General features: G+C 42.8%; 1 protein-coding gene across 2 annotated transcripts; it reads left to right on the top strand.

Moving 5' to 3' along the window:
* Positions 1-393: 393 nt before the first annotated feature.
* cish (cytokine inducible SH2-containing protein) lies at positions 394-7,587 on the top strand. Of its 2 annotated transcripts, none has more exons than XM_036533332.1 (3): positions 394-504; positions 4,349-4,530; positions 6,679-7,587. In XM_036533332.1, the coding sequence occupies exons 1-3, from the start codon at positions 419-421 to the stop codon at positions 7,149-7,151; spliced, it is 741 nt and encodes a 246-aa protein (XP_036389225.1). In that variant the 5' UTR covers positions 394-418; the 3' UTR covers positions 7,152-7,587. The 2 variants fall into 2 exon arrangements, with proteins under 2 accessions (XP_036389225.1, XP_036389226.1); XM_036533333.1 differs by lacking the exon at positions 394-504 and adding an exon at positions 1,650-2,349.
* Positions 7,588-11,311: the final 3,724 nt, after the last annotated feature.

Below are 11,311 nucleotides of genomic sequence, written 5' to 3'. Positions count from 1 at the left end.
AAGGGTACAACAGCAGTGCCCCAGTGGGGAATCGAACCAGCAACCTTTCAGTTACCAGCCCAGCTCCTTACCACAACGCCACACTGCTGCCATGTTCAACTGGACAATTTTGCATTCCATTGCCGCACTCCCTTCCACAACATCCCGCTGTTGCCAAGCAACTCCCACCCTTCTTGAGTGGTGGCACAGCTTGGTTTGATGTCTTTGGCGTCACATGGCAGTTTCTGTGCTACCAGAGTGGTAACCGATCAGATGCCTCCTAGACCAACCCACAGATCCGCCCCAAAATCTCTTACAACTGCTGGCATGGGCACAGGGTGTACCAATCACAGCTATCTTTTGTCGGCAAACTTTGATATGTGAGACGTGTACAGTGTTACTGTACCCCACAACACTGTCACAATGTGAATCAAACTGCATGTTGAGAGTATGTGGAGTGGAGAGACGAATGAGTCCCTCTTCATATGGACACAGTCAGGACAACACCATGGTGTCAGACATTGGGTAAGTATGTATTAGAACCATCTCAGTCTGTGCTAAAAAGACCAGCTTTTGGACATGCTGATTTCAAGCTAAACATGTTATTTCCAAATTATTTTGGTTTCAAATTTTAAATATGTTGCATAGTTCGTGTTTCAGACGATGAAGAGCTAAATGTATTTGTTCATCAAAGTCCGTGTGTGTGAGAGAAAGAGAGAGACACAGTCACGATACAACCAGATGAGGTGCACGTATGACTACACCAAGCGTAATGCTTGTGGTTTGGACTGCGCTGTGATCCAGAATGCTCATTGGTCAATACCCACCAGAGGTCACTTGTTGACATGTCTACGTTTAGAAAGAAAAAAAGAAAACAAAACAAAACAACAATTTTATTTTTGCATTTTATTATTATTATTATTATTATTATTATTATTATTATTATTATTATTATTGTTGTTGTTGTTGTTGTTGTTGCTACAGTCGTGTTTTTCTTTGATGGATCACGCCGACTGACAGAGGTTTTTTTGTCACTGGCTCTTAGCGTCTCAACATCCGCTTTATGTTTGTCTTCGGTCCACATTTCAAACAATCAAGATAACATTTACTGCATGTTTTGAACACAGGCGAATCGAGAATTTTTCAACAAAGAATATCAATAACAAGACGTTTCATTTTGAAACTATACACAAAACAACTGGCTATTAAAATGATAAAGATCCCTGCGACAGCGCGTCAAACCAGCCCGTAACTCCGCCGATGTCGCAGTCTCAATTGCAAGTTCACAACATTTCCTGTAGAACACTAACAATCGTCATCGGTAAAAAGTATACCTTCGAAAAACACAACTTTAGCTTTTTGTAAGCTGCCCTTGTTGTTTTTCATTTCTATTTTATTTGATTTTGGCAGAGACCTCGATGTGCGGTCATGTAGTACTCCCGGGACCCATAACGTTACAGCTCGTTCTCAGAATAGCAAGGGCGGAGCGGTAGGGAAGGACACTGAGCAGATAGGCCAGCCGCGATGTGTCGCTGCTTCATCTTTCCTGGAAAGTACTTGGAAACCCGTCGGCACCGTTTCCTGTGAACCCAGCTCCTACCTGCGCCGTCAGCCGGTTGGGGGAAGCGAGCGCGCTTCTCATCGCTAATACATTTCTAGTATACATAGGTTATGCTGCTAAGGCTTGAAATTTGCACTTTAAAACAAACGCACACTGTGAACGCTGTTTTTAATCACATGCGTTACGACGATCGTAGTTCTGTGAACTCGTGCTAAGTGGGCAGCTGCGGCTCGAGTTGATGTCGTCAGAGGCGCTGAAATGCAAAGCGATTCCCAGAACACAATTCCTGGAACTTCTGTGAACTCGTAAAGCCAAACCCACTGAGCGTTTTTTCTCGAGCTCTGTTTTCGCAAATACTGTAAAACATATTTCCTTCACCACTTCAAAGACACTGCTCTGCGTCTAGCTGATCTATAATACTTTGCGTTTTCCTTTATAGGGGAGTCATTTAGTGACTGTTTAAAGCTAGGTCGCTTTTATACAATCGTGCTGGATTGACTACCTCATATTCACCCGATACAATTTAAGCAGTCGACTGCCCTTTTATCGCTGCGGATATATTTTCGAAGACATTTCATTTGGTATATTCGTGTAACGACTAAATAATTGTTAAAAAGAATTACTCTATAGCCACTGCCAAAGAAATCTTGTAAACCTTCTCTGGCGTTCAGCGCATGACATGGAATTATTTAATTAGGTATAGATAGGCATCTGTGATATATTTCTTTATTTCTTACAAGCGTCTGGGGTTGCGAATACAGTCGGAAGGCTTCGAAACTTTTACCTGTCATGATCCTGTGCATACAAGGGTAAGTTGAATTTATTGTTTAGACAGCGTGACCTATAAACAATATACACCTATAAACAGTTTTCTGGCTGTGAATAATTGTTATAAAAACGACGAATAATTATTACTGAAATAGGATGCCTTTGTGTAGTACACGTATATATGTATGTAAATTAAATTATTGTTATTATTGTTGTACGTTGTTATAGCTCAAATTGCTTGAAGGTTGGCTCATTGTTCTCGCCCTATGGCAGGCAGGTCACTTAAATGTCCGCTCCCTTATTCCAGGGAGAATTTGTTTCTGGGTAGTTCTGCTTCAGCAGTAGCGCGCCCTTCAATTTTCTGACGTTTTCGACTTGTACTGAGCTTGAGTAAATGCATAGATTTGTAACCGTGACCGTTCCAATCACAGCCTAAATGAGCGATGTGTATCAGTTTTGAGTGAGATTCGGCATTATTTAAGTGTCCACCATTAAGAATGGATATTTATAGCGTAGTTCAAAACGCCTGGCAGAAATGTCACGATCAAAAGCCACTATATTGTAATACAGTTTTGTTGCGCATTATTCTGCACTGTGCCACTGGTTCAACATTTTACCAAGGAGGTGTATAGATCTCTTGATTTAACTTGTCTAGAAAAATGATTTATTTCCCTTAATTCCACGATATTTGTACTCTTGTGGAAAGGGGGTGTTAAGTGTTTCTTTCTGGAAATTGTGAAATCAGTTGGCGTAAAATAGCGCGCAACATTGTTAAGCAACATAAGGAGTGTATTACATAGGCCTATATTATTATTTTATCTTTCAAAAGGAGCACCTTATTTCGACATCGGATATAGAATATTTTTAAAAATGGGAAATGGTTAGTACGACGACAGTTGGGTTCCGTGACCACAAACTTGCAACTGATCTCTTAGTTAAAATATATTTCGCCTGAACTGGGGAAACTCCAAGTCTCAATACTACAGAAATTTCAAACCAAAAACCGTCATTTGACACAAACGTTCTGTGGAAAAAAAAAGTGTGCGGATATTTGTGCTTGTTTTCCTCAGCGGTCTCTCACAATGAGTAAACCCTTCCTGTAAACTGCATTTGTAGCAATGATTGTGAATATAGAGCCGTGGGTGGCCCAGCCGCTTGCAAAAGAGTTTGCAGCGCGTCCTCAAACAAGCCCCCACAAAGCATTGACATTTATATCTGTCTGTATTAGACATTCTCTGAATGTTCCACCGTAAAATGACAAGGACCAATTACTTAAATTGGCGACAAGCTTTACATTTTAGATCTACCAAGCTTGTCCTTATAGATAGCTTTTGCCTCACATTATTCTCTAATGTGTATTTTAATGCTCCTGTCCTCTAATGATGATAATGCTTGCTGGACATAGACCAGGGATAGTATTAAAGATAAATGTTGTCCTGTTAATTAACCGTATCAAATTCGACACAGGAATGTCAATAGATCAAAAGTTGGATCAAAGTTTCATTCGTTTTGGCACATAAGTAAAGTTATCACCAGAAAATGACAAGTAAGAGCCAGTGGTCTGGAAGGCACAAGGGCCCTACTGATCTGTCATGTGGACAGTCTTAGAGGTTTTATCTCTAAACTGATGTGGCTGCATTGGTTTAGACAACAAGTAATTAGCAAGTGCAAAGACATGCAACCTAAACCTGGGATGGTGAGCAGACCATCCCTAGAGCCAGAAGTCACGTTCACTACAATAATCACTGCAGTTTATTCTCACAGTTCAAAGGACAGACATGTCAGCACACACTAATGAGTGGCTTGACTGGCAAATTCTCCTCATTCAGTACACACTCCCATACACACAAAATGGTAAAGACATAAAGAGTGTTTACTGGTGTGTTACTGAGTTGTCTCAAGCCAAAACGACAAGACTGTCAGGGTGTTTGTGGGTCTTGAGTTTGGGTGCATTTGTGTGGCACCCACTCTGTCCAGGTGTCATGGCAACTCCCTCGTGTGCCATCTCCATGGTGACCGACTGTTCCTTCCTGTCTCCAGCCCCAGGGCTCTTTTGCCTGTTTCGGCCAATGAGGCGGTCCCGCTGAGCATGCGGCCTGACTCGCACCTCGGATTCTCCCCGTCCGCACCCCCGCGGTGCCTGCACAATCCCCCCCAACTGTGGGACCCCACAGAGGACCTGCGCTCTATCGCCCAGACCTTTCGCTACCTCGACATGTCAGGTATGACAAGCGCTCTCACAATGCGCACTTCTGCACCTGTACAGGGTGTCACAGTGGAGGGGGGGAGAGAGATGCAATAAACTGCAAAAACAGTAATCTTGCCGTTTGTATTGGAGACCCTCCGAGCTCACCCCTGAGACAGGTTTCTGCTATGAACAGCACAGAGGTGAAAGCTGAAAATTTGACCACATACACCTTTTCACCAGTTTTCTGTTGAATTTGCTGCATATTGAATTCCATGGCTTATTGTCATTGACATGCCATCAACTAGCTAATCAGAACTTAGAAACAAGTGAATATAAATATCCAGTTATCAACAAATATGTAATTTCTTTCAGAAATACACATATACCAAAACTAAGTAGTTACAGGTGAGATTCCTTAGTCATACCAAACACCATTGTGTAGTAGAGTGGATATTTACAAATGTAGCTTAACCACTGCATGGTTAATAGATGCTTTAATAAAACCTGGTATAACAGAGAAAACATGTTCTGCAGTGACACACGCAGTGGCTAAAGTGTAGAGATGTGTGCTTACGACATTGCTGCATTTCAGGGTGTCATCAGTAACACCCTGCCCTACATTACAGGCACCTTAACACCTCTGTGACCAAATCCAGATTTCTCTTAGAAAGCAAATAAGGAAATCAAGGCTGGTATTCTATGAAAAGAATCAGAGTAGAAACAGTATTTAAGGGAGTTAAATTCTTAGAATAATAATGAGTGCCTGAGTGTAGGGATCAGTCATGAAGTCATTCGTAAAGCCTTTTAGATCCCAAGATTGCTCATGTAATGAGAGGAAGTTGGGTGAGATGAGGTGGATCCTGAATGAATTGAGAGCATGCTCAGAAGAATGTAGGTTTGAAGAGAATCAGTGCTTCACATTATAAACAGCAGCAAATTCTGTTTTTGTCCACTGAAATGTCTCCACAAGATTCAGTTACTCACATCATTAATGACAGAAAATAAGACCAAACTAAAATAATGATGCCGCATGACTTCACCAGTATGCCATTATGCTGCTGTGGGTTCATTTTATAATATTCATAGCTAAATATATTTGCCATTTGCTTTGTCATCAGTTTTTCAGGGCATTAATGTACACAGCTCGTTTCACTATACTAACAATCGTGATAGCAATAATAGTGATACTAACAATCGATATTCCTTTCAATGTGACTGCAAATTGCAGGTTAGCTGACAGTAGCTGACAGTGAATTGTGGAGAGATATCTCTAGCACTAAACATACAAGAGAACAGGATATTGTGCACTCTGATTTTCATGACAGTCCCACTTCTCATTTTAAGTAACTCATGTAGCCTACAAATACACTTATATGTGCAACTTTTAATTGTGAATGAATTTCAAGATTTAAGCAATCTAAAGAGTTAAGCCAATGATTTTTATGAATACAGGACTTGTTCACCAGTAAAGGTCATATGAAATTAGCTTAGCATTAACTTGATTCTAGCATCTCTGATCTTCTCAAGTCTCATTTAGTTAACTTATATTCTGTTCAGTTGCGGCCATCATGAATTCATGGTGTTTGAAGACTTAGTATGGTTAAATTTAGCTTAGAGTACAGTTAAGGTAGACTTCTATGCAAATGTATCAAAACATTTTTTCCCTGCACTAGACTTTCCTTGGTATTTCTTTAGACCTGCATTTCCCAAACGTCTCCTGCAGGACCCCTTGTCCTGCATGTTTTAGATCTCTCCTTGCTCCAACACAGCTGATTTATATGATCAGTTTGTTATTAAGCAGCTTCAGGAGTTCATAACGAATTGCTCATTTGAATCGCCTGTGTAGGAGCAGGGAGAGATCTAAAACATGCAGGACAAGGGGTCCTCCAGGAGAGGTTTGGGAAACGCTGCTTTAGACCTTACCACAGAACTGCTAGCACTCTTCTGTCAACGTCATTCTTCGATCAAAATGAGTCGATAACTGCCACCTACAAATGTGGGTGTGTTCCAGCCAAGTCATCGTGAACCTGAAAATTCTGGCATCTCAAAGGGACATTGTCTCCAACGTTGTAACGCAACACCGAAAGAATGGCATTTCCCTGGTTTGCTCCCAGAATGGCAGTCTCCGTTTCGTTGAACATCCTCCCGTTAACCAGAGGGTGTCTTTGTGTGTCCCCCGCAGGATGGTACTGGGGTGCGATAACAGCTGGGGAGGCACAGGCGGTCCTTCAGGAGGCACAGGAGGGGACCTTCCTGGTTCGGGACAGCAGCCACCCCCTCTACATGCTGACCCTGTCTGTGAAAACGGGGCGTGGCCCTACCAATGTGCGAATAGAGTACAGCCACGGCCGTTTCCGGCTGGACTCCAGCTCCCTGGCCAGACCCCGCCTGCTGGCATTCCCAGACGTGCCCAGTCTCGTGCAGCACTACATCGGGTCCAGCCAGGGCAAGCCCGGGCGCAAGGAGGAGCAGCCCCTGCCCTCGGAGAGCGCACTGCTGCTGAAGCTGGTGCGGCCTCTGCACCGGCGCCAGGCATGCCCGTCCCTGCAGCACCTCGCCCGGCTCGCCATCAACCGCCTCACTTCCTGTCCGGCCCAGCTACCCCTGCCCCGCCCTCTACAGCACTACCTGCAGGACTACCCCTTCAAACTGTGAACCCCGCCCTCACCTCCGGAGCGGGCGGGCCAGCTCCCGGGACAATCCGACGTCAGAGCGAGGGGGTTAAGGATCCCGCCCCGCGAGCCTCTGACGTGAACTGAAGACATAATGACATTAGCAAATCGAGGCCGCACCGGCGACCAGCTCGGGGGGTCCGGGGGGCCAAATAGTGGAGATCATGGTGCTCTGACTCAAGCTTGACAGATGACCATAATCCGGGCCCAGCCCCTCCCCAGGGGCGAGGCAGGAAGCTGACTGTGCTGATGCGTTACTCAAAGTCAAGTTTGAGTCGCAGCCCCGTTGAGCCATCGAGGGGACGCATCCTCTCACCCTAACAAAGCCTGCAGGACCAGTTTTCTGTGAACTGTGCCTGTTTGCTTGGGACTGAACCAGTCTGGTAGAATGAAATGGTTTTTTTTTTTTTTTTTTTAATGAGGACTCTTTTTTTAATCAATGACAAATCATATGGTTGTTCCACAATGTGGTTGCTTGTACATAGTAATAAATATCTATATTTTATAGTAAAAAATCACAAACGCATTCCAGCTGTCTTCTTCACTGACCTTTGCCATGCACTGAAGTAGATCTGTAGTTCTTATGGGGTTGGTATAATCTGACTACAGAAAGGAAATCCTACAACAAGCTCAGTGGCAACTGCTGCTATGCACATAAAAAAAAATCATAGTCAAATAACTTTATGGTAAGCATGCACACGCAAATTACATGTGGTGATAAAAATATCTGAAATAAACAGTGTGAATTCACTCACATTCCCTGTTCATGCCATGGTGGACATGGACCAGCCTGAAAAGATGAGCATAAACCATCTCACTCATCTCATGATCCTCCGGCTGCCACAATAATGTGGGGAAAATGGAACATTACGCTGCTGCAAGTAAACAGCTTCCGTCACCCTCATACGCACAGGCTTATCAGGCCTACACACACAAACCCCATTCTCACTGATAGCTCCACACTTTCCTACCACACAGTGCTATATTTGACAAATTTCATTTCGTAGTGTTTTCACTGCGTCGGAGTGGTTTCTGTAAACCTTTCATTTTAGCTTTTCCACTTAATGCATTTGCTACTATGAAAAAAAAAATGCTAGGACACACAAGACTAGTAGAATAAAGTATGCAGCGTTAAAGCTGGTTTTGGAATATATATTTTTTCCCCTAACATCACACTTTTAAAAGGTAATTATCGACTGACCTAAGTTCACCTGCAGGCCCCGCATGTGACATCAATAACCACTTGCACACAGCCCCTCTGCCTCCCCAGTATTCAAATTTGCTTTTCCGATCCTGCAATTCCCCCTTGCCCCGTACCCAACAGGTCCCCCTTCCCCAGGCCTATCTCTACGCCTGGTGCCCTGAGTGCCTGGAAGTTTATTATTGCAGATTATCACACGTAGGCTCTCTGTGCCAGACGGAAGGGAAAACTTTGAGGGTGGCTGTGTTGAAATGGGGCAAAGGTTTTGTTTTATAACAACAGAAATGCAGCAGTTACTTTTTTTTTTGAGAGCCTCGCCAGGGAAGAGATTACAAACATCCCTGTACGGTTACATCCGACACCAAAGAAGTATCTGATGATATGGAAACAAAGGATGGTAAAGTTCTAGAGAAATGACAAACACCTGAGAGTAATGAGTCAGGAGGCCATTGTGGTACATACCCAGGAGTACCTAACCACCTAGGGGAAGTTATTTATAAACCACTAAAGCAAAAAGTCTTTATGCGATCTCTTGGAAGTTGAGAATTTTCAGATGACTGGAAACGAGGTAGTTTAATACCATTATGTAAAAAAGGGGATTGTGCTGATCAAGGAAAGTACAGGCCAGTTAGTTCAACTTGCATCTTATGTAAGATTTTGTAATCCATCATTAGGGAATAAGTTAGAATTATTCCTGTAATAAAAACAGCATCAAAAGGAATAGTGAAATCTGTTTTTGCAAGGACTTTTCTTAATAAATCTCCTCAGCCTCACCGGGGAAACTAAAAAAAAGTGACTGAAATCAAGCATATGATATCATCTGGATTTTCGAAAAATCCACTTCATAAAGTACTACACCGGTGGCTTCTTACAAAACTGGAAACAGGAGGAATTACAGTTGTCTCAAAGTGGATTCAACACTGGCTTCAGCACAGAATATAAAGTATTAAGTAAGCTATTTGGCAGACCACATCTGAACAGGACCCTGAGGGAAATGGAATGCCACCAGGATCAGTGCTGGTACCTCTGCTTGTCCCTACTTACATAATTGACCCTGATAAGGACATTACTAGCAAACTAGTAAAGAGCTTGGAAGATACTAAAATAATTCAAGATTCAAGATTACAATAAAATCCAGAATTGAGTAAATACCTGGCAAATTAAATTTAACAATGGCAAATGTTAAGGTTTACATATGAGCGATGACAATATAAGGCAGCATTATTTTAGGGGATATACTAAGTTAAAGAGAGTGAAATCTGAAAAAGACTTGAGTGTAATAGTTGACCCAGGTCTATCTGGATTTGGGCACTGTGTCAAAGCATTTAAGGCAAATTGGAGGCTGGGGTCTCTCTGCAAAAATAAATAAGTAAAAAAAAGGAGAGTGTATCAATGTTATACAGGGGCTTTTTCAGGCCATGTTGAAAGTACTGTGTCCAGTTCTGGGAACCACACTAAGGGAAACCCTGTGGAAAAATGTACTGACTGAAGGGCAACAAGACCAAACCCTGGTAACAGTTATGCAAGTTACAAAGAGTGACTTAAAACACCTAATCTCTAGTTTCAGCGAAAGGAGACTCATGAGAGATTTTTCTTGAGGTTTTTTAAAATTTTAAGTGACTAATTAAGTGGATTACTGAAGCTATTTCAACTTGGGCTGTGTCAGCAGAAGAAGCGGGCATAGACGAAACTTGGAAATTTGTGTTTACTAAGTTACCGTTTCATGGAATAGCTTACAAGGATTTACACTGGAAGCAAAGACCCTTGGATTGCTGAAAACCAGGTCCGATACAGTGCTAGATGTACTCTGGCGTCTACACAGGCAACATGACAAGTCTAGATAAGTAAAATGGCAAGTTTTGCCCATTAAACTTGTTCATGTGCTTTGTAATCTTAAAACTGCTCACAGCCAGTTAGTAACTGCACAATCTGGTCTCACAAACATCCTGAAAACACATCAGCTGCTCGTCCTCCTCATCTCCTGCCAGTCTTGTTCTCAGAACATTCCTGAGAGTCTCACGTACAGCAGTGACTCGGTGGCTCAGCTTAGGTGTCTGCTTTATTGGGTTTCAGCCAGTCTGCCTTCCAATCTCACAAATTATTTTTTTTCTCCTTTTCACATAACATTCTAACATCTGTTGTGGTTTGACAATTTCACATTTACATTTAAGGGTAATTCAAGCGCTTTCAGTGAAAAAGCAATCTCTCTTTGCAGGAGAAATACCACGACTTTTACATTTTTTGCAATAAGACTTATTAGTTTCACTTTGGTCAGGCCAAAAGCATTAGTGGAAACACAAAGGTTGATTTTAAATGACAGCCACCACCCCCACCTCTCTCCTCTCTCCCTATCGCCAGTGGAGGGGGCTGGTTGTGGTGCTAGGCCTTTCACGGAATGAGCATGCGCTTCCAGGGAGAGTGTGATACTGGAAAGGAGAGTTCCAGGAAAAGATTCAGTAATTACCCTCAGCTACACTCCACTCCACTTCCAAGAACCAGCGGGGGGAGTTGAGAGAGATAAAGGCTGGGGAGTGGGGGGGGGGCGCCTAGGCAGAGACAGACGCAGTAGAGCACACTCACCCTCCCTGAGTCATACAAAGCCATGACAGATCAGGAATGGAACAGCAGGGAGAGACTGATCAGCAGTAGGGTTGCCAGATTTGTGTAGGTGTATCCAAAGCCCTGACTCTGAACCTAAGGTCTGCAGGACCCTTTGTTCTACCACTGAGCGAGGAACCAAACTACTCCAGTCAGGAAGGGGAAAAATCCAAACACCACACCAAGTTTATGCTCAGATTGTTTCAAATAAAACAAAAAAATCACAAGTTAAAAAAACTGTTTTATGTTAATGTAACACTGCTGGGAAATACATAATTCTGATTATCTTAATTATTAATTTCTTAAATCCAAAAACACCAGGCTGATTTCTCCAGGTTGAAATC

Source organism: Megalops cyprinoides, chromosome 7, assembly GCF_013368585.1.
Source record: "Megalops cyprinoides isolate fMegCyp1 chromosome 7, fMegCyp1.pri, whole genome shotgun sequence".
Lineage (NCBI taxonomy): Eukaryota > Metazoa > Chordata > Actinopteri > Elopiformes > Megalopidae > Megalops > Megalops cyprinoides.
This window is presented reverse-complemented; position numbering and strand designations above follow the sequence as displayed.

Coding starts and splice junctions, on each gene's coding strand:
- cish (XM_036533332.1), top strand. CDS start 419: ATGTTGAGAGTATGTGGAGTGGAGAGACGAATGAGTCCCTCTTCATAT. Junction 505..4,348: donor ACCATGGTGTCAGACATTGG/GTAAGTATGTAT, acceptor TCCTGTCTCCAG/CCCCAGGGCTCTTTTGCCTG. Junction 4,531..6,678: donor TCGCTACCTCGACATGTCAG/GTATGACAAGCG, acceptor TGTCCCCCGCAG/GATGGTACTGGGGTGCGATA.